This window comes from Ornithorhynchus anatinus, chromosome 2 (genome assembly GCF_004115215.2).
Source record: "Ornithorhynchus anatinus isolate Pmale09 chromosome 2, mOrnAna1.pri.v4, whole genome shotgun sequence".
Taxonomy (NCBI): Eukaryota; Metazoa; Chordata; class Mammalia; order Monotremata; family Ornithorhynchidae; genus Ornithorhynchus; species Ornithorhynchus anatinus.
Window position 1 is genome coordinate 105,155,074 of NC_041729.1, and position 26,897 is coordinate 105,181,970.

At 47.5% G+C, this 26,897-nt stretch overlaps 1 protein-coding gene across 1 annotated transcript; it reads right to left on the reverse strand.

Annotated features, from left to right (window-relative positions):
- Nucleotides 1-3,330: 3,330 nt before the first annotated feature.
- Nucleotides 3,331-26,405, reverse strand: RFX6 (regulatory factor X6). Its single transcript, XM_039914947.1, has 13 exons — nucleotides 26,308-26,405; nucleotides 22,424-22,501; nucleotides 22,207-22,320; nucleotides 20,944-20,993; nucleotides 19,149-19,308; nucleotides 17,695-17,839; nucleotides 13,525-13,634; nucleotides 12,162-12,279; nucleotides 10,016-10,138; nucleotides 9,454-9,663; nucleotides 6,288-6,803; nucleotides 5,040-5,261; nucleotides 3,331-4,412 (listed from the first exon to the last, which is right to left on the reverse strand). Exons 2-13 carry the CDS (start codon nucleotides 22,484-22,486, stop codon nucleotides 4,210-4,212), a joined length of 2,034 nt encoding a protein of 677 aa, XP_039770881.1. The 5' UTR covers nucleotides 22,487-22,501; nucleotides 26,308-26,405; the 3' UTR covers nucleotides 3,331-4,209.
- Nucleotides 26,406-26,897: the final 492 nt, after the last annotated feature.

Below are 26,897 nucleotides of genomic sequence, written 5' to 3' on the forward strand. Positions count from 1 at the left end.
CGGTCCCCCAGGAGTTTCCAATCTAAACTGAGTGTATTCAAATGTATCAAATGTAGTGTAGAGAACCCAAAGAGCTTTTAGAAATCACCCTAGAAGACTTCCGAGATGTTTAGAGATTGGGAAAAGTTTAATGTAATGCAGAAAGTCAAACCTGGAAAACCTAGGTTGATGAGACAAGTTCCGTACATAAAAAACAAAACAAAAACACACTGGAAAATAGCTAATCAGAAAACTCATTAAGTGGTATTTATTGAGCACTTAGTGCAGAGACAGAGCACTTGGGAGAGTACAACACTGTAGAGTTGGCAGACATGATCTCTGTCCTCAGGGAACTTACAGTGGAACATGTAGAAGATCCTAGTTCCGAACTGACCATGGCTGTGAGAAGAACAAATTCTCTCAGATCAATTTATTTTCTCTGACAGGCCAGGTTCTACAAAACCTTAGCAGCAAAGAGTGAAATCTAGCCTCAGTAAGGCTTTCAGGTTAGTCTCTATGGAACCCTCAGTGAGAAACGAGGAAAACTTAGAAGGTCAGGCACAACTTTGGGGGACCCTCTGAGGATTAAAAAACAGGGTTAGGCCTAGATTTTAGGAACATATTATTTTCTGTAAGGGTTATTCTGGAGGAGAGCAGAGTGGGAAAATATTGAAGGAATAACCTCAACTGCACCAAAAGCTAGATGAGTTGGAAAGGTATAGGAATAGTGAATACTGCACACCTTATACTTGGAAGAGGAGAGAAAATAATCTTCCTTCCAAATTCAATTTGCTCTCTTTGAGAGAGTCCTGTTTTCAGTTTTAGGATCTTCAGCTGAAGCAAGACCTTGCAACTCACCCAAGATGGCCTGGGTGATCTTCTGATAAGTAGGAGATAAATACATAAAGAGAGAGAGAGATTAGAGATAAAATAAAATTCTACAGGGGTTTGGTTAGATCCATGGATGAGGGAACTATGCTAGGTCACTGGAGGGAAAATCAGGGAATCAGGGATGGAGAGGGGAGAGTTGGGGGTGATGGGTGATCCATCCTTAGCCATAAGGTGGGCATCCAAGATGACCAACACTTGTTTCTCCAAGATCCCTGGCACTTCTGTTGGAGATAGAATCCTGGGCTGGATGGAATGAGGGCTTGACTCGAAATGACATTTCTTACATTGTTACAGACTCATTCATCATTTTTGCCTTTTCCATGATTTTTCCTCATCTCTAAAATGGGCCCAGTTATCAAAATGTTCTGGTGCTGGGCTAGTTGAGGCTGGAAGTGCTTGTTAGTGTTAATGAATGCAGCTCAGGTTCTGCAAAAATTAAACCAATTTGGAAGCCGATTTTGGAGGTGTCTCAGCAGAGCACTGGGTGTCATTCCTGCCCTGATCTCTGGTGTTTGATGAGCAGGCATCGGGACTGATATCTGATATCGATCCTTCTCATTTCCAGATTGACTAATTGCTTAGTTGACATACCGCTAATCACCAGTTTAATGACCCACTGTGACTTTGGCAAACACTGACTCCTTACTGCTTAACACTTCAACTACCAGGGCACTGCAAACCATTTGGCAAACATCAGAGTGGACACAGGCCCAGCCCAAGGACTGACAGTCTAAATGAGGTCAGATTGAAAGGAGGAAGAACAAAAGAAGGAAAAGCAGGAGCGCAGTTTTAGTGACCATTGTCAGAGAAGTCCTGCTTCTGCTCTTTGATTTTTGTCAATTTAGACCTTCACCTTGCTATAACTTCTGGCTCTGGCTGGCTATCTTTGGCAGGAAGGCAGCAGGAATCTTTATACTGAGACTTTCTAAGGGCAAACATCCCCACCTTTCCCCATTGCCCACAACAGCAGTCACTGATTCATCTGTTTATTTAACAGCTTATTTATCCACTGGTGCTCACCTTCCTTTTATAGAGACGGTAAGCTCATTATGGGCAGGAAATGTGTCTACCAACTGTTATATTGTACTCTCCCAAACGCTTAATACAGTGCGTTATACACAGTAAGTACTCAGTTGATTGATTGACTGACATATCTTTTTCAAGTTAGGTCTACTGTCTCCCTACAAGATTATAAACCCTTAAAGGGTGGCAATTTACTTTTTGCTTCTTCTGACTATCCACTGAGTCCCAAGTTCAGTTTTTGCACACTGGTGGCATCTAATACAGGGAGAAGCAGCATGGCCTAGTGGAAAGAGCAAGGGCTTGGGATTCAGAGGTCATGGGTTCTAATCCCAGCTCCGTCACTTGTCTCCTTGGTGTCCTTGGGCAAATCACTTATCTTCTCTTTGCCTCAGCTACCTCATCTGTAAAATGGGCATTAAGACTGTGAGCCCTCTGTGGACTGTGTCCAACATGATTGGCTTGTATCTACCCCAGTGCTTTGTACAGTGTCTGGCACATAGTAAGCTCTTAACAAATACCGTCTCAAAAATACAGTGTTCTGCTCGTAGTAGACACCAAGTACAATGCACTACACCCAGTAGGCACTTAGCACAGTTACCTGCATGCGATAGACACCAAGTACAATGTTCTGCACTTAGTACCGCGCTAGGCCTAACCAGTGCTCAGTTCAAGCAGTGCTCAATTCTGAAACCGAGCCCAAATGTATCCAGTCCACCCAGAAGGAGCAGTCCACTCTTGGTTGGCCGCCCCAGTCAGATTGCATCTTTCGACCTTCAAGCTCCTGACCAATGAATGGGCACTGCTCTCAGCTGGCTCTAGTTCTGTGCCCCAGTTGGCCAGCTTCATGTGCCAGAATTTACTCCCAGGATCTATGGGGAATACAGGGCTGTCTATTTTTGCTAATCAAGCTTTCATTTAATTTTGATTTTTGAGTAATGCTTTTAAGCGATCAGCTGATCCTTTTCCCCATTTTTAACCATCTCCAAATGCACTAATTGCATAATACACATGTCCGCATGCCCATCCATGCATGCCTGCACATGCACACATACTTATCGTCACAGACCACATCCATGCACGCATACACCCACTTCCCACGTACATGCACACTCCACCTCTATGCTCACACACAACCACACTCACACCCCTTCACCCTCCCCCCATCCCTGCACTAGCTTTAGAAATTCCCAAGGGGAAAACTGGCTCCGTAGGTCTTCATCAGGAGTTGCAAACGTTGGTTGCCCCATGGCTGGGGAATCTGGTTTTGTGGGACAGCCACTGAGTACTGATTGGAGGGTCACCAGCCACTCCAAACACATCCCTGGGATGTCTGCCATCTGCAGACCCAGTCCCAGCCCGGGATAGACGGCTCGGCCAGCTAAGACCCCATGAGCTTAGGAAACGACCCTGGCGCTTTGTGCGATTTGGCTATGAGTTTTATTTCTTCTTCTTCTTATAAACAAGTAGAAACCACTACAGTCTCAATTCTGTTTCCTAGGCTGCCACCTTCAGGTAGCCGTTATCAGCATACGACCCCGCGGGAGCCGAACCCCTGGGAACTTTGTCGGTCTGGATGGAGGGGGAATCACCTCAGCCTTGTAAACATTTCCACAGGAGGTAGAACATGGACCCTGCCAATCAGGAGGTGTAAACAGCGACCCAACAGTCAGAATAAATAAAGAGTCCGGTGTTTCTCCTTGGCTCTAACTGAAATGGCACATCCAGGCGAATGACACAGACACAAACGTTTCAATAAATAGGAAGGAGGATCCCAGTGCTTCTTCGTTGAACCTTTGGACCCAACTGGATGGCATTGGAGGAGATGGAGCTGGAGGTGACGGCTCTGGAAGAGATGGTGCTGGAGAAGATGGCGCTGGAAGAAACGGCACCAAAGGAGACAGTGCCAGAGGAGATGGCACAGGAGGAGATGGCGTCGAGGGAGATGGTACCAGAGGAGATGGTGCTGGAAGAGATGTCACCGAAGGAGACGGTGCCAGAGGAGACGGCACCAAACGCGACAGCGCTGAAAGAAATGACATCTGGAGGAAATGACGCTGAAGGAAATGGTGCCAGAAAAGATGGCACTGGAGGAGGCACTGGTTCTGGAGAAGAAGCTGGTTTCGACCTCTGCGAGGTTTGTTTGCCCTCATCTGTGACTGCTTGGCAGCCGGAACCAGTTGTTCCCAGTAACAGCATCGGGCCAGGGAGCGGTGCCCAATCCCCTTCAGGATGGGCTGTCGTCCTCTCTCACGGGACTGAAAGAGAATGAGGCTTAATATCCTGGAACTAAGAGATTTTAACATGGTTTCCATTGGCCTAGGTGCCCCCGGCAGCCGCACCCATGAACACGGTGTTGATCGGTGGTAAAGACGAAACCATTTCCCGGCCTTCCGGGCTGTGGGGGTCCAGCGGAGGCTGGGAGGGGTACTGTGCCGAGGGTCCATACATGCACTGCGAGGAGGAGGAGGAGGAGGAAGAGGAAGAGGAAGAGGAGGGAATGGCAGCAGGCAGGCCGGAAGCTGCAGGACAAAAGTGATTGTCAGCAAGGAAGTCGCATTTCTGGCCTCACCTAAACCACTTTCCATATAAGAGCTGAAAAATCATCCCCAAATGCCTGGGTCTGCTTGTTCTCCCCAGCTGGCTCACTCTGTCAGAGCCCTTGGAGTACCTGGGCAAAGGGGTGTTATTGGTCTGTTATTGGTTTATTTGTCCATTTAGGTCTTTTATTGACCTCTATTCTCACCTTCCTTTACCTGTCCAACTGTTTATGACTACAATATCCACCATTAGACTGTAAGGTCCTGTAGGCCAGGGGCCAGATCTTATGCTCTTTATGTGTGTCTGTCCCAGTGATGCCCAACCCTCTGACATCTCTACTTGGGTGTCCTGTTGTCAAAAAACGAACTCCTGATCTCTCCTCTCTCCTCCCTCATATTTTCCCATCATTGTAGTCCACCTCACAATCCTTTCCACCTCACAAGCCCCACAACCTTGATCTTATCCTCAACTCATCTATTTCCTTCAATCTGCATTTTCAGTCAGTCACCAATTCATGTCAATTCTATTTCCATAACATCTCTGAAATTCACTCCACAATCCCCCGCCCGGGGTTGTAATGGTGTTTGAGTTTTCCCCAGACAACTTACTTCCTGCTGGAGTCCGGCAGCCTCCGCAGGGCGAGGGGTTTGCGTAGTAGGGGGTAGCTGGCTTTCTCCCACCGTCATCCAGGATGTTGAGCGGGTCGTGGATGTCGCTGTATGGAGGCAGGGAGCGGAGGCTGCTCACGCTGCTGATGACAGAAACATGCTGGTCGACCATCGAGCCCAGCCTGGGCGGCTCGGGGTAGCTCACGTTGGTGCCGTAGTATCCTGGGGGCAGAAGAAGGGGAGTTTCCCGGGCTGGTCGGGTAGACCAGAACTCTAAGACATTTCACCACCAGTGGAGAGACAATAGGAGCTAACAGGAAGCAGAGCCAGATGAACTGAACTGCGTCAGTGACGCTCCCGGGAGCGGGACGGGCTCTGGAGGTAGCCAATGGTTGGTACATGGATTGGTTGATCCTGAGCCTACCAGCGATGTTGAGGACAAGGCAGAAGCTCTGTTTCCCTCACACATCCTCCATGGGCACATCTGCACACAGCCACACACTCATATCTACATGAAGTACACAGGCATTAAGATGAATGCACACATGCCTAAATGCCCATAAAGATGCCCATACATAATAAACACATAGGCTCTCACATATATATTGCATACACACAGCTGGACACACAGACACAGCGCAAATTAATTCACACACATAGACACCCCCCCCCCCCCCCCCCCCCGCACATGCACACACGCTGTACATGAGCCTTCTGTTCTGTTTAGATTTGGCTGGAAATGAGCTTCTTCCAGTAGAGTTGTCCATATAGCAGGGCCCGAGCTCCTAACAGGTAGGCCCTGGGGAGGACATGAGCTCTGCACCAAAGGCGGAAGACCATCCTGGAAGGACCCCTGCTTGACTGGTGGTGGTAAAGATAGGTTAGAAGGGGACGATGGAGGTCGAGCGACAAAAACAGAGACACTTAGCCTGAGCACACTCCCTTAAAGAGTCACTGTGGCACTAGGCCTGGAGGAGCAGAGCATGGAGAGTTTCCTGAGGTGGAACCAGAGGGTGTAGAGAAGGGCGCGTCCCCATCTCCCATCCCCACCCACCCAAGGGCACCATGAGCACATGCAGAGTCCTCTGGGAGAGGGACCCAGGCTTCTTTCCATCCCTCCTCTGGGGAGACATCATTTTCTCCGTCTCATTTGGGAGCTGCCCCTTTCAGCTGGGAGAATAGTTCCCTGGGGCAGCAAGAGCCTTTGGGGAGAGGTCGGAGGGGGAGGGCTCGGTCAGGACGCACCACCATTGGGCGTGTTGGGCGGGTAAGTAGATCCCTGGCAGTTCCCAGGCATGGCGTTGCTCAGGAAGTTGAAGGTTCCCGAATTCATGTATGGGACACCATGGGGCTCGGGAACGCTGGGGGGTGGGCCGTAGTGTGGCGGTGAGCGGCCGTGGTAGGGAGGTGCTGTGCAGCTGCTTCCGAAATACTCCCTGGGCAGCTGCTGGTCACTCAAGGTCATGAAGCGGCCGGGCTCGGCCCTGGGCTGGTGGTAAGTGGCTGGCGGTGGGTGGGACTGGGCCCTGAACACGGTTTGGAAGCCAGGACCTGCCCCAAAATAGCCCTGGCTGGCTGGTGGGAGAGTCTGATAGGTGGGCTCCAGGTAGGCAGGGCAGTGAGCTGGTGCTGGGAGCCCTTGATCCACGCTCTGTGGCCTCCCTGCCACGGGCCCCTGGCTGATGACGCTTCCTCTGCTGGCCATGGCTGGGGAGACTGGGGGGGTCCCCAGGGGGACGGTGCCCTGAGGAATCTCCATGGGACCTGCAAGAGACCAAAATGCCAGCAAAGTTAGTGCCCATGGTCAACGGGAGGCGTAGGGAGGAGAGGAAAGCATCCAAGTGTTTCCACCCCATCTCCAGAGCTAGAGCCCGGCCAGACCGGACAAAGCTCTTTAAAAAAAAAATAGTATCTGTTAAGCTCTTGCTATGTGCCAGGCACTGTACTAAATGCTGGGGTAAACACAAATTATTTAGGTTGGACACAGTCCCTGTCCCATCTAGGGCTCACAAACTTAGTCCCCACTTTACAGATGAGGTAACTGAGGCACAGAAAAGTGAAGTGAGGGGCTCAAGGCCACACACAGCAGACAAGTGGTGGAGCTGGGTTTAGCACCCAGGTCCTTCTGACTCCCAGGTCCTTGCTCTATCCACTGGGCCATGCTGCTTCTGCTCCTCTTGAGGTCTCTCCATTGGGTGCGGGGAAGGAATAAGATGGTATTGGGGCAGCGGGAAGACATAGGAAGAGTCGGTGTCTGCAGCCTCTAGTGCAGCCTGCCTAAGTAGGATCGGAGCCCTGGGTTCCCTGGAATTATAATGATGGTATTTATTAAGCGTTTAAAATGTGCCCAGCACTGTTCTAAGCGCTGGGGTTGATACAAGGTAATCAGTTTGTCCCACATGGGGCACACAGCCTTAATCCCCATTTTACAAATGAGGTAACTGAGGCACAGAGAAGTTAAGTGACTTGCCCAAGAGGCTGAGAGAATGGAATCCCCTCCCCTTGGAGAGGGCTGACCCAGATTGCTGGCCACAGGTGGTTTACATGGAAGCAGAGCTGTAGGTTTACCTCTATTGCACTCTACCAAGCACCCAGAATGGTACTCTGCCACAGTAGGCACTCAGTACAGTGTCTTATTATAGTAGATCTTCAGGACAGGGCTCTGCCACTGTAGGTACCCAATATATAACTCTGCTACAGTAGACGTCCAGTACATTGCCCTGACATGGTGGAAAGTATGATCACATAGAAGAAGCATAGACATGGGAGTCAGAGGATTTGGGTTCTAATTTAGGCTCTGCCCGTAGTACGCTGTGTGACCCTGGGCAAGTTCCTTAACGTCTCAGTGCCTCAGTTTCCTCATCTGTAAAATGGGGATTCAATACCTGTTCTCGACCACACCTTAGTCTGTGAACCTCTTCTGCGACAGGGATTGGGGCTGACCTGATCATCTTGTATCTACCTAAGTGTTTGGTTCAATGCCTGGCACCTAGTAAGCACTAAACAAATACTATTATCATCATCATCGCTCAACGATATATCAATCACTACTGATTGATGGGAAGATTGGGAAAAAAAGCCACAGGTTTTCCCATCTCAAGTGCAGCTAAAAATACATACATATTCAGTATCCTTGGTGCCTGGTGGTGAAGTTCACCTGTGCGTGTGTGGCAGGGAAGGGATGAAAAGGCCACAGTTCTAACCACACTGTGTTCATCTACACAGACTGTCCTTGGTTGTGTTTTGTTGTGCTATTGGCATTGCTATTTACAGTGCCCGGTGCTGTTTACAAAACAGTGGGAGACAAGGAGATGCAGAAAATTCCACCTGGTCTGGAAGGCTATTAGCCCTCTGGAACGGGTACCCTACCCCAAGGCGAGAATATAAACATTTCTAACGGAATGCCAGGGAGGGGACCTCACCTTCCCAACAGAAGGCAAGAAGATGAGCCCCACCTTGGCTCTGTACCCAACCCTCTGCTCCAGAGGCACATTGCCCAGAGCAGAGTTAAAATGAGAGAGGTCAGGCTATGAGATGAGGCAAGGAATGGAGGTGGGGCCGGCCCAGGCCTATATGGGTTGGGGTTCGGTGTAATGGATAGAGCACTATGTAATGGGAGTCTAAAAGAGCTGGGTTTTCATCCCGGCTCCACCACCTGTGTGCTGTGTGACCCTGGGCAAGTCACTTAACTTCTCTGTGCCTCAGTTACCTCATCTATAAAATGGGGATTGAGACTGTGAGCCCCATGTGGGACAGGGACTCTGTCAAACTCAATTTGCTCATAACCATCCCAGCGCTTAGGACAGCACCTGGCACAGATTAAAAGCTTAACAAATGCCACAATCATTATTGTTATTATTATTATCATTAGGGCACTTCCCCTTACTGGCTTACAGGGCCACCACCATGGTGAGATGATTTTCATATCAGAAATGACTCGGGGACATTTTTTAATTTTTTTACCAGAGCAGAGTTCCACCTCTTTCATGCTCCTTTGAGTACTGCCCCCGTTTCCCCACATCCCCTCACTGTCAACCTCCTCACACTTCCATCACCAGATCAGCAAGGGAGTGGGAGTACTAGAGGAAGTTGGTTTGGGGTAGTAAATTCTGAAGGGAGATAATGTAGTCCAGGTCCGGAGAGCTGATTCTTGTGTTCTGGTTTGTAGCATGGCTGGGAATGGGTGGGGAGGGCTGCCCCTCCAGGCCCAGGGAGGCACTTGGTGGGCATGTAGTAGGCAACACTCCAAGTAAAGACTAGAATCCCCTCCGGTGTGTGGTTTGGGGAGCCCCAGTGTTGGTGGAACCCTCTCAGTCCACTGGGGGTGGTGCCCCGGGCTCAGAAAGGAGAGGAGAAGAGGGAGGGAGATGGCTCCTGGAAGGAACTGCTGGGCTCTCTGTTGGGTCCCCCATACCTGGGAGCTGCAATGCCTCAGCTTCCCCTTCCGGGAAGGCAGGAAGCACAGAGGGCAGGCCGCCATGCTGGCCGGAAGGCAGAGGTGCATAGTTGGTCTCCGCGAGACACTCGTTCTTGACCGAAGCGTCGGCAGCCAGGAGGCCGGCCTTGTTGCGATTGGCCAAGAAGCAGGAACTCGGGGAGGCGGTGAAGGCAGCCTTACTGGCATCTGGAAAAGGGAGGGCAGAGATGTCCGGCCCACCCACCCACGAATGGGACAGTCAGATCGCACTTCCATTTTCCCCCGCTACACTGTTGTATCGTTCTCTCCCAAGCACTTCGTACAGTGCTCTGCACACAGTAAGCGATGGATAAATACGATTGAATGAATGCATGAATCAGGGGAAACCATGCAGGCCAACCACTCGCAGGAGGCTGAAGCCGATGCCCAACCCAGCGGGGAGAAGCAGAACGAGGGGAGGAGAGAAATGGATTATCCAAGTCCACCTGACCCATCCAATCGAAAGCAGGCACGAGGCAGAAGATCCCATAGGGTCAACCAGGGGCCTCCCCTGGCTCACCTGAATTCTTCATGTATTTGTCCAGCAGGTTCTGGAGCTCCTGCTCTTTGTCGTTGTTGAACTGAGTCTCCATGGCCAGCAGAATGTACTCGTCCAACAGCATGCGGATCAAGTGAAAGGATCCTGGTTGGGGGGACAGAGAGGTGAGAAGAGGAGGGTGAGGAGGGAGCAGTTATCTCGGTGACCATCTCTCGCCACTTTACAAGAAGCAAGTGAAATAAGCCAATAATCGTTGGACTTTAAATGACCTGCCAGAATCAACAAGCCCTGACTTCTAGGGCTAATCTTTCTGGACCCAGCCCACCCAGTTCAGGGTGTTTGCTGTCCTGCTGGCTCTCTGGCCCGGGGGCCACATCAAAGGAAACCCTGCCGAAAGTGAGCCCTGCTCTCCACTCCAGGGCTAGGGGCACACACTGGCCTGAGATAAGGTTTAACCTGGGGAGAGTCAGGCGGCTCTCTCTGTCTAACCAGACAATGGCTGACGCAGGTCTGGGGAGCCTCATACCTGGCCAGGGTTTTTGCTTGTCTGAAGACAAAACATCGGTTTGTTTGGACCATATTTAAGACGATAAAATGCTAGGAAAACTTTAGGCTATTTTAATCCCCTTAAAGCTGAACAGAGGGAAGCTTTTCTATATTGAACGGGCAGACCAAGATGCAGACAAATACCAAAACAAGAACCGACTTCCAAGCAAGTGATTATTTGACTTCGTTTAGCAATTATGTGTTATTGTTATATGCACTCCATTGACTAACTGATGGATTACTTTGGCTGTACCAGTTGTATCTATCATTTCCCTCTCATTCCAATTACATTTATCAGCCCATCTTCCCCATTCCCTTGAGTCTTCTGTTTATTATGTTCTCTCAAGTGTCTAATACATGGCTCCCTGCACAGTAAGCACCCACAACACTCTGCAAATAGTTGGCATCGGATACAGTGCTCAGTATATCATAGGCACTCAATACAGGGCTCTGTCCACTAGAAGCAACATGGCCTAGTGGAAAGAGCACGGGCCCACAAGTCGGAAGTCCTATTTTCTAATCCTGGATCTGCCACTTGTCTGCTGTGTGACCTTGTGCAAATCATTTAACTTTTCTGTGCCTCGGTTACCTCATCTGTAAAATGAGGATTATATCTTATCTCTTCTCTAAAGAGAAGAGTTTCATGTGGGATAGGGACTGTGTTCGACCTGATTGTCTTATTATGATATATATATCATAATATATATATTCAGTGCAGGGGTGGCTGTTCATGGTCTTAGCAGCAGCAGTAATGAGGAGTTGGAGTGTGACAAGATTTAAAAGGATTGCTCCCTTCATTTATACCTGCCTCCCAACCCAACATCATTAATGTACATATCTGTAATTTATTTATTTATATTAATGTCTGTCTCCCCTCTAGACTTTAAGCTTGTTGTGGGCAGGGAATGTGTCCGCTTATTGTTGTATTGTACTCTCTCAAGTGTTTACTATGGTTCTTTTCACACAGTAAGCACTCAATAAATATGACTGACTGAATGAATGAATGAGATTGCTTCATTTTGGGAAAACTAAGCACAAGACCACAGATCTGGTTTCCTTTCTGGAGGATGTTTTGTTTTTTTGGTATTCGTTAAGTGCTTTCTATGTGTCAAGCACTGTTCCAAACGCTGGGGTAGATACAAACTAATCAGGTTGAACAGTCCTCTTCCCATACGGGGCTCACACTCAATCTCCACTTTACAGATGAGGTAACTGAGGCACAGAGACGTGAATCAACTTGCCCAAGGTCACACAACGGACAAGTGGCAGAGTCACGAGTAGAACCCATGACCTTCCAGGCCTCCCAGGCCCATCCTCTTTCCACTAGGCTATGCTGCTTCTTAGTGTCAGGAAGTGTCAGTTAATATCCAAACCAGAGCATGTATCTCCTCCAATCTGCTGCCTCATTTCTCCACTACTCAGGTGAGCCTGTGTCCCAGAAGCGAGTATCGTCCAAACCAAATACACGGTGTTTTCCATTAAATAGGCCAAGCTAGCAAGAGTCTCTGCCTAAGCAGAAGATGGAACACAAAAGCAGAAGAATCAGATGCGAGTGCACTCTGTGCCCTTGTCCCTGCAAGATGTGTCTGGGAGAGGGAAAAAGCAGGAGGAGGTATGTTACCAAAACTGGATGCATTGTTCAGGGTGAGCGTGTGCATCACTCGGGCCCCGAAAAAACTCCACTTCAGGAGGAAGTCCTGGGCCCTCTTCTTCAGGGACCTCCCTGTCTGCTTGCTGGTCTGGAGGAAAAGATAAAGCAAACAGTGATTTGCTCATCCATTCCTGCTTCTCCTGGAGGCCCCGAATAGATCTGGTAGAATCTTTCTGTCAGGACCTTGGCCTCAGCTCCCTGACCACTGCTTAATGGGTGGGCAGGAAATGTGTCTGTTATATTGCTATATTGTTCTCTCCTAAACGCTTTGTACAGTGCTCTGCACAGAGAAAGTGCTGAATAAATACGACTGACTGACTGATGTTCAGGCCCCACGTGGTTCTCTACTGTCTCTAGAAACAGCAAAGACCTGCTGCACTCCTCAGAACCAGAGAATGTCAAGGGGGAAGCCACAGCCCGGGAAAGGACAGCAGAAAGGCCTGGAAGATTGGGAGTAATTAACCCTGACCTCTCTGATTTAAAGAAAACCAGGCCTCCCTCCATCCCCTACTAGCTGGCTCACTGACATGGCCACAGCCCCAAGGTTAAAGGTTAATCAAAAGAAAGCCAAACTAGTTCCACCAGGTTATGATTTTCTTGTATCTACCCCAGCACTTAGAACAGTGCCTGGCACATAGTAAGCATTTAACAAATACCACAGTTATTACTATTATTACTGTTAGAGATTTCCCAGTTCCAAACACCCAATAAATACCTGTCCAGGCCTTCTTCACCAGGGGCTGGCAGTCCAGTGACTCTCCTACAGTGGGACCTAGATTGGAGCACCTCAGCAACTAGTTTCACTAAGGGTCTACCTATTGATGCCTGTTTACTTGTTTTGATGTCTGTCTCCCCCCTTAGACTGTAAGTCCAATGTGGGCAGGGGTTGTTTCTCTTTATTGCTGAATTGTACTTTCCAAGGGCTTAGCACAGTGCTCTGCACACAGTAAGCTTCAATAAATATAACTGAATGAACTCATACTGTTCCACATGTGAAGAGGATACCTTGGCTAGGGCAAAGGACTGGACTTTCCACTGACTGAAAATAGAAGTGCCTTCATACCCTTCTGTCAGCTTGGTGGTGGCCAGTGGGTGGGCTGGAAGCCTGTCAATTTCCATCCCCATTTCCCACCCTTGAAAATTAGATTTTTGTCTGTAATGTGGTCTGTGAGACCCCAGGAGATGCCCATGAGAGGGGTGTGTTATCCTGCACCTGAACAATGTTTAGTTTTACCACAGGGAAATGTGCTCAAGGAAAAAAAAAAAAGGCTTCCGCCCAAAGAAAAGTCCACACTTTCAGGCTCTGTTCTCTCTGCAGAGCGGTGAGAGGTACCTTGATCACTTTTTGCTCCACCACAGTGTCCAGCCACTCGATGAAGGACTCCACAGTCGCATTCTTCTTCAGCAGATCCTTCAGTTCGTGGAACACCGATATGGAGTCGTCTGCCGAGAAAAGAGGAAAGAAGAAAGTTTGGGGCCGCTCAGGACTCAGATAAAGCCACACCCCATCCGTGCTGACAACTGGCTTATCCTTGAATGGGAGAGAACCTTAAAGCCAAGAAAAACCAGCTTCTCATCTTTTGACATGATAGCAATAATAATAATAATAATAACTGTGGTATTTGTTAAGCGCTTAGTATGTGCCAGGCACTGTATAATGCTGAGGGGGTGGGGGATACAAGCAAATTGGGTTAGACCCAGTCCAACATAACATCAACCCCTGATAAATGCTCCAACGTGAGTGAGTTGTATGGCCCACCTCCAACTCACGGTCCACCCAGTCCAAGACTGTCTCTGACAAGGAAAGCAGGAAGCTTGGAGGAGCTGGGTTCTGGGTGGCCTCCTGGATAATCTACTCTCACGGTTAGGGAATGGACCATCCATCATCCATACTTCTGCTTTTTCCATCCCTGACTTTCCCTCCAATGACCCAACAAGGACAGCTCACCCATGAATCTATCCTAACACCTTTGGAACCTGATGTTTCCAATTCCACAGCGTCCTGGAGGAACAAAAGTTCCCTCTAGGAAACCACCATGGACCACTGGCAAGAAATCTATTTGAATACCTAGGGAATCTTGTGTTTCCAACTGCAGTTTCCCTAGAGAATGAATCCCATGTGCTCACCCCCTGATGGTGGTGTGGGATTTAGGGAATAGCAATTTCATGTTCTCTCTGTCCACACTCTTAAAAAGAAGGCAACCAACCCATTAAGACTATTCAGTATCAAACTCCTGAAGGCTAGAGAAGCTTGCAAAGGGATAGACTATACCACCACAGCAGGCCTATTGGAACAAGGAAATAAACTGCAAGGAAAAGTGGAAAGAGCACTGGCCTGGGAATCAGGGGACCTGGATTCTAATCCCAGCACTGCCACTTGTCTGTTGTCTGTGATGTTGGGCAAATCACTTCACTTTTTTAATGGTATTTGTTAAGCGCGTACTCTGTGTTAAGCACTATTCTAAACACTGCAGTAGGTATAAGTTAATCAGGCGGGACACAGTCCCTGTCCCACATGGGGCTCACAGTTTAAGTAGGAGGCAGAAAGGGTATTGAATCCTCATTTTTGCAGTTGAGGAAACTGACACACAAAGAAGTTAAGAGCACAAGCCTGGGAGTCAGAAGGACCCAGGTTCTAATCCCAGCTCTGCCCTTATCTGTTGTGTGACTTTGGGCAAGTCACTTAAATTCTCTGTGCCTTAGTTACCTCTTTTGTAAAATAGGGATTAAGACTATGAGCCTCCCCGTGTGGGACATGAACTGCATCCAACCTGATTAACTTGTATCTACCCTAGTGCTTAGTACAGCGTTTAGTACATAGTAAGCATTTAACAAATACTACAATTATTATTATTATTATTATTATTATTGTGAATGGGGTGACCTATGGAACCCGATGTTTCCAACTGCAGTTTCCTTGGAAACCAAATCTCATGCGCTCTCCCCCCGATTCATTCATTCATTCATTCACTCAATAGTATTTATTGAGCACCTACTATGTGCAGAGCACTGTACTAAGCGCTTGAAATGTACAATTCGGCAACAGATAGAGACAATCCCTGCCCATCGACGGGCTTACAGTCTAATTGGGGGAGACAGACGGAAAAAAAACAAGACAACTTAATTGCAATAAATAGAATCAAGGGGATGTACACCTCATTAACAAAATAAATAGGGCAATAAAAATATATACAAATGAGCACAATGCTGAGGAGAGGGGAAGGGAGAGGGGGAGGAGCAGAGGGAGAGGGGGAAAGGGGGCTTAGCTGAGGGGAGGCGAAGTGGGAGCAGAGAGGGAGCAGAGGGAGCAGAGGGGAAAGGGGAAGCTCAGTCTGGAAAGGCCTCTTGGAGGAGGAGAGCTCTCAGTAGGGCTTTGAAGAGGGGAAGAGAGTTAGTTTGGTGGAGGTGAGGAGGGAGGGCATTCCAGGACAGCGGAAGGACGTGGGCCAGCTGGTGGTGTGTGATTTGGGGAATAAAATTCCATGTTCTTCCTGTCCACACCCTTAAAAAGGGGAAGTCTAAACCATCAAGACCGTTCAGTAACAAACTCCGGAAGGCTTGAGAAGCTTGAAAGGTGCTCAGAGATACCAGGCATTAAGGTTGGCTTGAGAAAATGATTTAGAAATTAAAATACCATTTTGTAGCAAAAGAGGAAATGCATCAACACCACCTTGCATTCCCTCACAACTACAGCACACCTGGATCTTCAGGTGCCTGGGACAGGCATCAAGTAAAGCAAAGACATGCCTGACCACTGTGGGAGGATGACCAGACTGAAGAGATCCAGAGCTATCTTGTCCATCACCAGTCCAAAGACTTTCATTCACTGCTAAAGAAATTATAGAGCACCCCTCACCCACCCCTGTGGCACTGGAATACAGATCGGGGGTAGGGGAGAGAGGGTACAAGCACCCTAAGGGAATGAGTTTTCAAAAAGTCCAAAATGAGGAATTGTCTGACATGGAAGCTGTACTTACTGATTTTCCATCCATTGTCCCACTCGACTTTTCCCCCACAACTTGTCTTCCCCATCCCAGGCCACTCCTCGATTCCTTGTTTAAAGACTCGACAGCAATAATAATGGTAATAATAATAGTGGTATTTGTTAGTGCTTACTACGTGTCAAGCACCGAACTAAGCGTCGGAAGGGATACAAGCAAATTTGGCTGGACACAGTCCCTGTCCCACACGAGGCTCACAGTCTTAATCCCCATTTTACAGATGGGGTAACTGAGGCCCAGAGAAATGAAGTGACTTGCCCAAGGTCACACAGCAGACAAGTGAGATTAGAACCAGGTTCTTTTGACTCTCAGGTCCATGTTCTATCCACTAGGCCACTCTGCTTCCATAGAAGCAGCAACTGTGTCGTCCGCCAAGCCTAGGAAAAGCCAAAGCCGAGTCAACTAAATCTTATCTCTCCCGCCACTCTCCATTTGGAGGAAATTAGCGTAACTCGCAACTGGGCACTCAACAGCAGGTAATCTCTGCAGGTGTTATATGGGCTGAATACCCCAGTCATTTGTCGAAAAGTGATAAATTCCTTGAGGGCAGGGCCTTTGGTTGTGTTATTTACTTTTATTGTACGGTCCCAAATATATAGTACAGCTCTCTGCCCACAATAGGCATCTCCTAAAGGGCTCTGCACACACAACTGCTTAGATCACTGTTCTGCACATAGGCATTCAGTAAATACTTATGACAGTACTGATTCAGAGGAGTCAAAAGAAAGCAGAGATTCAAAGCTGAAGAACTACATGAAACAATGATTTGCAAGCTTGCTGGTATTTCTCTTCTCTGAGCACTCTCCCTTTTGCCATTAATAGACTGCAAAGTTGACTAAACTTTTCACTCTTCTATCACTTTAAACTTGGAAGACATTCCCAAACTCATCTGTTCCTCCTAAACATCTTCATGAGCTCTGTACGTCAGTGAAGATTCAGCATAGAAGACAAGGCAGAGGTCTGAGAGAAGCAGTGTGGTTTAATGGATAAAATGTGTCTGGGTTCTAGTTCCAGCTGTGTTCCAGCTGTGTGATTTCCCACAAGTCACTTAGTCACCCCCAGCCTCAGTGTCCTCAACTGTACAATAGGGATAGTGAGAAGCATTATGGCCTGGTGGAAAGAGCATAGACCTGGGTTCCAATCCTGGCTGCTCCATGAACTTGCCTTGTGACCTTGGGCAAGCCATTCACTTCTCTATGTCTCAGTTCCCTCATCTGAAAAATGGGGATCTAGTACCTCCTATGTAGACTTTTGAGTCCTATGTGGGACCTGATTATCTTGTATCTGTCCCAGCATTTAGTAAAGTGCTTCGTATATAGTAAGCACTTAATAAATACATTATTATTATTATTATTATCCCTGCCCCTCCCCACGTCTCAAGGATGTTGTGGAAATAATAAAAGATCACTGAGGTTCTTCAATTCCAAGGTGTTATTATTTGTTTTCTTTTTCTTAACACCAGCTCTATATTAAAAGGAAAGCTGAGATAAGAAGGGACTTACTTTCCGTATAGACTTCACATTGAGGATCTGCACCGCTGGAGGCCGTGAGGAGAGCCTGGGAGCCAATGCTGTTCAAGTCAACTTTTTCTATGTCAGCCACCATGGAGTTCACGACATGCTGGTCAAAGAGGGCGGGTCTGGCAATCTGTGGGGGGGGGACCAAAGGCACACGCCTTCATCTAGCAGAGCTCCAGTCAGTCCATCGAGATCCCGGAGCAGAAGAGGGATGGGAAGTTTCCTCCTTGTTTAGGAACCGAAAGTCAGAACTCGAGAAGGTGTCGGGGGCGGACCCCAGGGATGGTCCTTGTTTCCTCTCCCTCTGCCTTGCCACCTTCATGCTCGAGTCGGCACAATTTTTGATCTTGGACAATGGACCTCCATCTTGTCAGACTCAGAACTGGATCAGGGAATCTCGCCCGACTTCAAGCTGGTTGGGAAGGAGCTAGGGATTTAAAATCTTTCCCAGAGTGTCTGGAGAGATGCTGCTGTTTTGAAACCAAGCATAATCAATAAATTCTGAGAAGAATTAGCCACAGTGAGAGCCTCTGTTGGTTCCTTCTCCACCGCACTGAAGCTCTGCTTCTCAGGGGATAAGCTGTCCAGGCCCAAAACTGCAGGATTTCCTATCAACCCCTGTTCCAGTCCAAGAAGAGTGAGATTTCGGAGTGAGATCTTCTCAACTTTTAGAACACTGGGGAGCCTGTGATTACAAGGAGGCTGAAACTCTTCTCCTCTAGTCATAGTACCCTATTGCTCTTTTTGTATTTAATTATGTATTTATCATTGTCATTATCTTTTATTTTCTTTATGAATTTTCATTATTTCATCTCTCCTTATGTATCTGTCATCAGTTTATTCCTCGACCGGGAGCCTCTTGGGGATCAGGAACAGTGTCTAATTCTCAAACTTGTATTTTTTCTCAGTGTTTGGCACAAGGTAGGCATTTAATAAATACTAATGCTATTACCTGACAGCAATCTCAATCACTGAAAAACCTCTAAATCTAGGTTGGATTACAGTTAGAGGTAGAGTGCTAGGGGTTAGGGTCAGGGAGAGGTTTAGGTGAGGGTAAGAATTAGGCTTTGGCTAGCAGAAGGTTAGGTAACCCTGATATTAGATAGGTCGATGGCTAATCTTTGACTTTGCCAATCTCTTATATGTTTCCCATTGAAAGCATTTGATTCACTGAAATTAAAATTGGCGCTCACTGTCAGCATCAACAGTGTGAACTGTTATCTCCAGCAGAATGGGACAACCAGACTAACAGTGTAAAGGGGAGCATTTCCCTTCTAAATGGAAAAGAATGTTTTGGTTCACTCCGGCCCGATGCATCCCTGCCAGGGGTCACCCATCCACACAAGTTCTTGTCTGTCCTGGCCTCGGGTTAGATGCCCCAGCCCACCAGCCCAGCTTAACCCAGTGCCCTCCTAGGGATCCAGACCGCCCCCACTCACCTGTGCCAAGTGCAGGAAGGAAGTCTGCCGTTTCAATGAAGACACAAATCTCCGGGCGATTGGGAGCTTCTTAGCACTGAGGGTGTCTGGCAGGTTCTCCAAGGACGAAACGACCCACTGCTCCCAATTTTTCGCAAAATTCCTTATGTCTGCTAGTAAGCTGCAAATAAAGCCACACCACAGAGTTCACACCAGGGCTGCAGCCCCAGGGAGTTTCAGCAGAGACTGCTGACGCTGGCTGCTGATGACTGTCATCTAAAGACATGTGGGAAACTAGAAAGCATAATAATAATACTAAATAATAATGATGCCATTTGTTAAGTGCTTAGTGCGTGCCAAGCACTGTTCTAAGCACTGGGGTAGATACAAGGTAATCAGGTTGTCTCACGTGGGGCTCACAGTCTTAATCTCCATTTTACAGATGAGGTAACTGAGGCACAGAGAAATTGTGACTTGCCCAAAGTCACACAGCTGACAAGTAGCAGAGCTGGGATAAGAACCCACGACCCCTGACTCCCAAGACCGTGCTCTTTCCATTAAGTCATGCTGTTTCTCTACAGCCATGCTGCTTCTCTACACAGGGATTCAGGCTAAAACTTCCCATTCTTCTTGGAAGGAGAAAAAGAATAAAGAAAGTAACAAAACAAACAAACAAAAATACTACTGGCTTCAAGGTTTTCCTCCAACTCTCCATCTTACAGCTCTCTTGTCAGCTTATGGTCTTTGCTCCTCCCAAACTAACCTCATAGTTGTCCCTTGCTCTTGACTTTCCCATCTTTGACTCATTGCATGTGCCCTTTTTCCAAACTGGAACTTCCTCTTCCATCAAATCCCCCAGATCACAGCTCTCCCTATCTTCAAAACCTCTTAAAGAACCATCTCCTCCAGGAGATCTTCCCCATCTCAACAGTCAGACCCCAAGGGACTAGGAGCTCAGAGTTGGGAAATTGCTATGTAAAATTTCTATCAATCCATCCAACAGTGGTATTTATTGAGCACTTATTTTGTGCAAAACATTGTAGTAAGCAATTGGAGCAGTACAAGTAGAGAAGCAGCATGGCCTCGTGGGAAGATCGCAGGCCTGAAACTCAGATGACCTGAGTTCTGAGTTCTAATTCCAGCTCTGCCACTTGCCTGCTCTGTGGCTTTGGGCAAATCACTTAACTTCTCTTTGTTTAGGTTCCTCAACTGCAAAATGGGGATTAAAACCTACTTAGACTGTGAGCCCCATGTGGGACAGGGACTGTGTCCAGCCTGATTATCTCTTAAGGCAGAGATTAAGACAGTTCTTGCCCCAAACAAAGACTTTAACAAATAGCATAATTACATTAAACTAATTGTTACAATACAACTGGTAGACGTGATCCCTGCCCTCAAGGACCTGGTAATCCACAAGGGAAGACAAACTTTTAAATAAATTTCAGGTCAGGGAAGCAACAAAATACAAAGATATGTACATGAGTGTTGTGGGGAGTATCTAAGGGTTTAAGGGGTGGGGACCAAGTGCAGAGGTGAGACAGTGGAGTTCAGGGGGAGGAGAATGGTGAGAGGTTAGTCAGAAAGGCTTCCTGGAGGACATATGATTTCAGTAGGACTTTAAAAATGAGGAGAGTGCTGGTTCGTTGGATGTGTACCATCCCCAGGAGAGCCATGCGTAGGAACATTGAGCAGAATGCCTCAGCTGAGCATGGCTAGCATCCTGGAGTGAACCGAAGCTAGCAGCCAAACCTCCTATGATCATGGAATCAGTGCAAAACATCTCTCTCTGAATAGATGATGGATAGATGGATCTTACCTCTCAGGCATCTCTTGCATTGTAGCGGGAATGAGGACGTCTGTAAGAACCTTGAACACAGAAAATAGAGTTTGTTTTATTCTTCCTGACCAGCTTGGTCAGGGAAAACCAGTGGATTCGGGGATATGTACCTATCATTAGCTTCCTAGAGTTCAACAGGAAACTTGGGTCTGGGAGACTCCCCAAGGAACTCATACCCACTGGGGTCATATCATGTGGGTATTTTGCTGAGGGTGAGGTCAGTCACACAGTAGCCATTCAGGACTACAGTCAATCCCACAACATAGTGTGTCTCTTCAGCTACAGGAGAATTCCTTTTTGACAACATGGTCTTTTAATTTGTGCACATATTGGGAGATGTGTGTGTGAGCATTTAACTGAATTTGTATTGAGAAGGAGTAGAGACTAGTGCAGTCATAGGACCTGGGTTCTAATTCTGACTCCACTTACTTCCTGCGCGACCCTGAGTGAGTCACTTCACTTCTCTGTACCTCATCTGTAAAATGTGGATTCAATACCTGGTCTCCTTCCTACTTGAACTTTGAGCTCTATGTGGGGCAGGAACTATGTCCCTGATTAGCTTGCATTTACCCCAGCGCTTAGAACAGTGTTGATACATAGTAAGTGCTTAACAAATAATAAATGTAATCATAATAATAAATGTGTAGCTTATTAACTCTCAAATCACCGCTGAGCAGGCCCTGGACCCCCTCTCTTCACAGATGGCTATGTAACTCCTTTGGCAACTGACACCCCCAATCTTGGCTCTCAGGACCTTTGGCATCCATCTCTATTGGTTATCCATACTTCCCCCCTCCCATGCCTCCCGGGATCCCTCACCAACTTTCCACCACCTTACTGAGGAACCTCCAACTCAACCTGCCTCAGACCACTCCTGAAGAACAGAGCAAATCAGCTGCAGCTTGGCGCCGCCTCCATAAAACCTTGGGAAGCCTGCGATGGCTGCTGTTGTAGCCAACACTGGGTCCAGTCCATGTCGTGACTGTATTCTAAACCCCGAGGAGCCTGACATTCTGCTCCTCTAGCCACACTACCCTATTGATCTTTGTTTTTGTCGTGTTGTCAGTGTTTTGTTTTCAGTGTATCTGTCACAAATCCCCTCTCTCCCTTTTTATTTTTAGATTGTGAGCCCTGAGAGGGACAGGGACCGTGTCTAATTCTCACCTATGTAACCTTTCCCATCAGTTAGCGCAGTGCTAATTAAGTTCACGGTGTTTATCATTCTGGACGGAACCGACTCACCTTGTACAGAATTGAGTCACAGACGCAGAAAATATCAACAATGATTGGGTTTTCGAGCAAGGGGAGGAGGTGGTCGGGCATCCCTTGCCAGAAGTGTAATAAAAAATGCTGGATCTGGAGGGGATAAAGGGGTGAGGAAAGTTACAGACAGGAAACAGCCTTGCCCTTGATGCAAGAATCCCAGCGTAACCTAGAATGTGGAGTCTGCCCTTTGTACCTCATCGAAGTTTCCATTGATGGCGTTGTCGAGCACACATTGGCAGTGAGTTTTGTACATCATGATGAGAGTGTCCACCTGTTTCAAAGAAAAGGAAGCTGAAACACAGGAGCTCTGTGCCTGTGCTTTGCTCTTCGTACTTCAGTGGACACAGAACTCTTGTGAGTGCTGGATTTGTTCCCTCCAACCATCCTCGAATGGTCAGCAACACCAATTCCAATTCTAAGGACTTCTCAGAGTAGGGGCTACATTCACTCTCTAGTAGTCCCAGAGTAGAGCCCGCCCTCCCACCCAGGGTCAGGCACATCGGACAACAGAGGCACCAGGATGGGTGCAGAGGCCATGGGTTGGTTGGCTTCCTGGTCACCCATGTTTATGCATTACTTTCTCCCTCTATCTTACATTCTCCCTCTATCCCTGTTATCATCTGTCCCATAAACTTGAGTCCCAAATTCAGTCACATTCATTCATATTCAGAGAGGCAGCATTGCATAGTGGATAGAGCACAGGCCTGGGAGTCAGAAGATCATGGGTTCTAAACCCAGTTTCTTCACTTGTCTGCTATGTGACCTTGGGCAAGTCACTTCACTTCTCTGGGCCTCAGTTACCTCATCTGTAAAATGGGGATAGAGACTGTGAGCCCCACATGGGACGGTGACTGTGTCCAATCCAATTTGCTTGTACCCAACCCAGTGCTTAGTAATGTGCCAGGCACATAGTACGATGCAATAAATACCATAATTATTATTATTATTATTATGTTCTTTCTCTTTTTCTCTCTCTCTCTCTCTCTCTCATTTTTCAAGGAATCTTTCCCACTGGTCACCCTGCCTCCAACCTCTTCCCTTTCAATCTATACTTCACATTGCTGTACAAATCTTCATCTTTGAAATACAGCTCAGCTCATTTCTCTCCACTCCTCAAAAAACTACAGCGGTTGCTCAACCCCCTCCAAATCAAGCAAAAACTCCCATATTCACAACAAGACTTTCCACCAGCTCTCTGCATCTTACCAGCAGCCTGGACTAGTGGAAAGAGCATGGCCCTGGATGCCAGAGGACCTGGGTTCTAAACCCAGCTCTTCTACTTTCCTGCTCTGAGTCACTGGGCAAGTCATTTGACTTCTCTGTGCCTCAGTTTCCTTAACTGCAAAATGGGGATTCAGTATCTGTTCTCCCTCCTATTTAAACTGTGAGCCCAATGAGGGAAAAGGACTGTGTCCAACCTGATTAACTTGCATTTACCCAAGTGCTTAGAACAGTGTTTGACACATAATAAGTTCTTTGTTCCCCCGATGTGGGAACACCATCCCTACTCCACCAAAAAACAAAAAACAAACCAAAAAAACCCCATCAGGTCACATTTTTCCCTATCTCCCTCATAAAATCCCTCCTCTTTCAGGAAGTTTTCCTCCAGTAATTCACTCCACTTCAGTCGGATCAAAACTACAATCACCCTTAGCACTTACAAATCTTATTCCTATCCTCAGCACTTACGCAAACATGCTGATTTCATTTGTTGTACCATTTTTTAAAATTATTTATATTTGTACTGTTTTATTTTTAATGATATTCGTTAAGTGCTTATTATGTGCCAGGCACTGTACTAAGCACTAGGGTAGATGCAAGCTAATAAGTTGGACATAGTCCGTGTCCCACACAGAGCTTATTTTACAGATGAGGTAACTGAGGCACAGAGACGTGAAGTACTTGACCAAGGTCACACAGCAGACAATTAGATAGGAATTAGAACCCAGACCCTCTGGCTCCCAGGTCTGTGCTTTCTCTATTAGCCTTACCCTCTTCTCTTGTTCTTCTTCCTGTTCTCATAATGTGTATTTAGTTTGTAAAGTGTTTGTGGACAGGGAATATGTGTCTTGTCTGTGATGCATTCTGCCAAGTACTTGGTACAGTTTTTGCACTCAGCTGGAGCTCATGTTACCTCATCTGTAAAATGGGGATTTAAGACTGTGAGCCCCAGGTAGGACAACCTGATAAACTTGTGACTATCCCAGGGCTTAGAACAGAGCTTGGCAACATAGTAAGTACCTAACAAATACCATTATTATTATTACTATTATTATTATGTAGGAAGAGCAGTTATTTAGCAGTCACTTGGTGCACTGTACTAGGTGCTTGAGAAGGACAGAATAATGAAGTGACAAATTCTTGCCCAAAAAAAGCTGCTCCCACATTAACCTTTGATCTAACACTCAAGGAATCATTCACTCTGAATGGCAGATGGTCATCCAGGGATATGATTCAGGAACTTTTCTACCATTCAGGAACTTTTCTACCACATCAATCACATTTATTGAGCACTACTATGTGCAGAGCACCTGGGAGAATACAACAGAACAGTGTTACAGAATTGGTAGTCACAACGAGTTTACAGTCTAGTCGAAGAATTTTTGTGGTATTTGTTCATACCTTCAATCGTATTTATTTAGTGCTCACTGTGTGCAGACCACTGTACTAAGCACTTCGAAAGTATAACTCAGCAATAAAGAGAGACAATCCTGACCCACAACAGGCTTAGAATCCAGAAGGGGGGAGGCAGACATCAAAACAAGTGAACAGGCATCAATAGCATCAACATAAATAAATAGAATTATAGATATATACTTATGCACATCGAGACAAGTAAACAGGCATTAATATAAGTAATAGAATTTTAGATATGTACATATATATACAAGTGCTGTCGGGGGGGCGGGGGAATAGAGCAAAGGGAGCGAGTCGGGGGGGATGGAGAGGGGAGGGAGAGCTGAGGAATAGGCGGGGCTTGGAGGAGGTAAGCCTTCAGTAGAGCTTTGAAGGTTGGAAGTGTGATTGTTTGGCGGATGTGAGGAGGGAGGGTGTTCCAGGGCAGCGGTAGGATGTGGGCCAGGGGTCGAGGGCCGGACAGGTGAGAACGAGGCCCAGTGAGAAGGTTAGCACCAGAGAAGCAGTGTGCAAGGCTGGGATGTAGGAGAGAAGGGAGGTGAGGTAGGAAGGGGCAAGGTGATGGGGAGCTTTGAAGCCAAAAGTGAGGAGTTTTTGCTTGATAGGGAGGTTGATAGACAAGCACTGGAGATTTTTAAGGAGGGGGTGACATTCCCAGAACGTTTCTTTAGAAAGAGAATCCGGGCAGCAGAGTGAAGTATAGACTGAAGTGGGGTGAGCCAGGAGGTTGGGAGGTCAGAAAGGATGCTGATGCAGTAATCCTAAGCACTTACTATGTGCCTGGCACTATACTAAGTACTGGGGTAGATACAAACTAATCAGGTTGGGCAAAGTCCGTGTCCCCCGTGAGGCTCACAGCCTTAATCCCCATTTTACAGATGAGGCCCAGAGAAGTTAAGGTCACACAACAGGCAAGTGGAGGAGCCAGGATTAGAATCAAGGTCCTTCTGACTCCCGGGCCTGTGATCTAACCACTAGGCCACACTCCTTCACATTTGGGCCAGCAGGGCTAGAGAAGTGACTTCAAGGATCCAAACACGAGCTCTTGAAGGGTAGACTCAGCCCTGGGGCTAGTGAGAGAAGCAGCAAGTCCTCTTAAAGCCCCGATGGCCTGGGGCTATCACTGCCCTTTTCTCCCCAGGGATTTGCATCTGTCTAACTTTTCTCACCTCACTCTACTGCACAGCTACACTCTGGCCTAGACTCACAGCCGAGAAAGACTTGTGCCTGCTCCTCTATAACCCAGCTAAAGGGGCTGGGCCTCAAGATCTTCAACCTTTCCTGCCCAAATTCATTCATTCATATTTATTGAGCACTTACTTTGGGCAGAGCCCTGTACTAAGCACTTAAAAGTACAAATCCCAGGAGCCTGTGGGCCCAGATCTGAAGGGGGCTATCTCAACCACCCACCCCCTCTCCAAGCAGGGCTTGGGTCCGTACCTTGTCTGTGGCTATGCAACTCTGGTCGATGAGGTGCTGTGTGCTGGGGAATTCTGGAAGGAGGGTTCCCGTTTTGGAGCTGAGCGAGTATTTCCGGGTGAAACCGCCCTAGGAGGCATAGAAATAAGACATGGTTATGAATCTTGATAATTGATTAATTAGTTGATTATCCTAGAGGAGTAGAGCGGGATCGCTGGAGTTGGATCTTGGGGACCCCAAGTCAAAATATCGGTGTCCTTTGGCCTTTTCTTAGTACAGTGCGCTGCACACATTGATTGACTGATTATATTGCTGAATCCCTGATGGAGGAGAGGTAGAAGAGCTGAGTGGATCAGACTGTGACTCAGAGCTGACCAAAGAGGAGAACAGGAGCTGGAGGTGAGGGACTCTGCTTTTCCTGGGTTCTATGAGGTGGGCAGAGCTCCTCAGGCTAGGCCATCTTCGGCTGGAGCACCAGGAAGAACACCTAGTCTCTTAGGGAAGCAGCACGGCCCAGTGGATAGAGCACGAGCCTGGGAGTCAGAAGGACCTAGGTTCTAATCCTAGCTCCGTCACTTGTCTGCTGTGTGACCTTGGGTGAGTCATTTAAT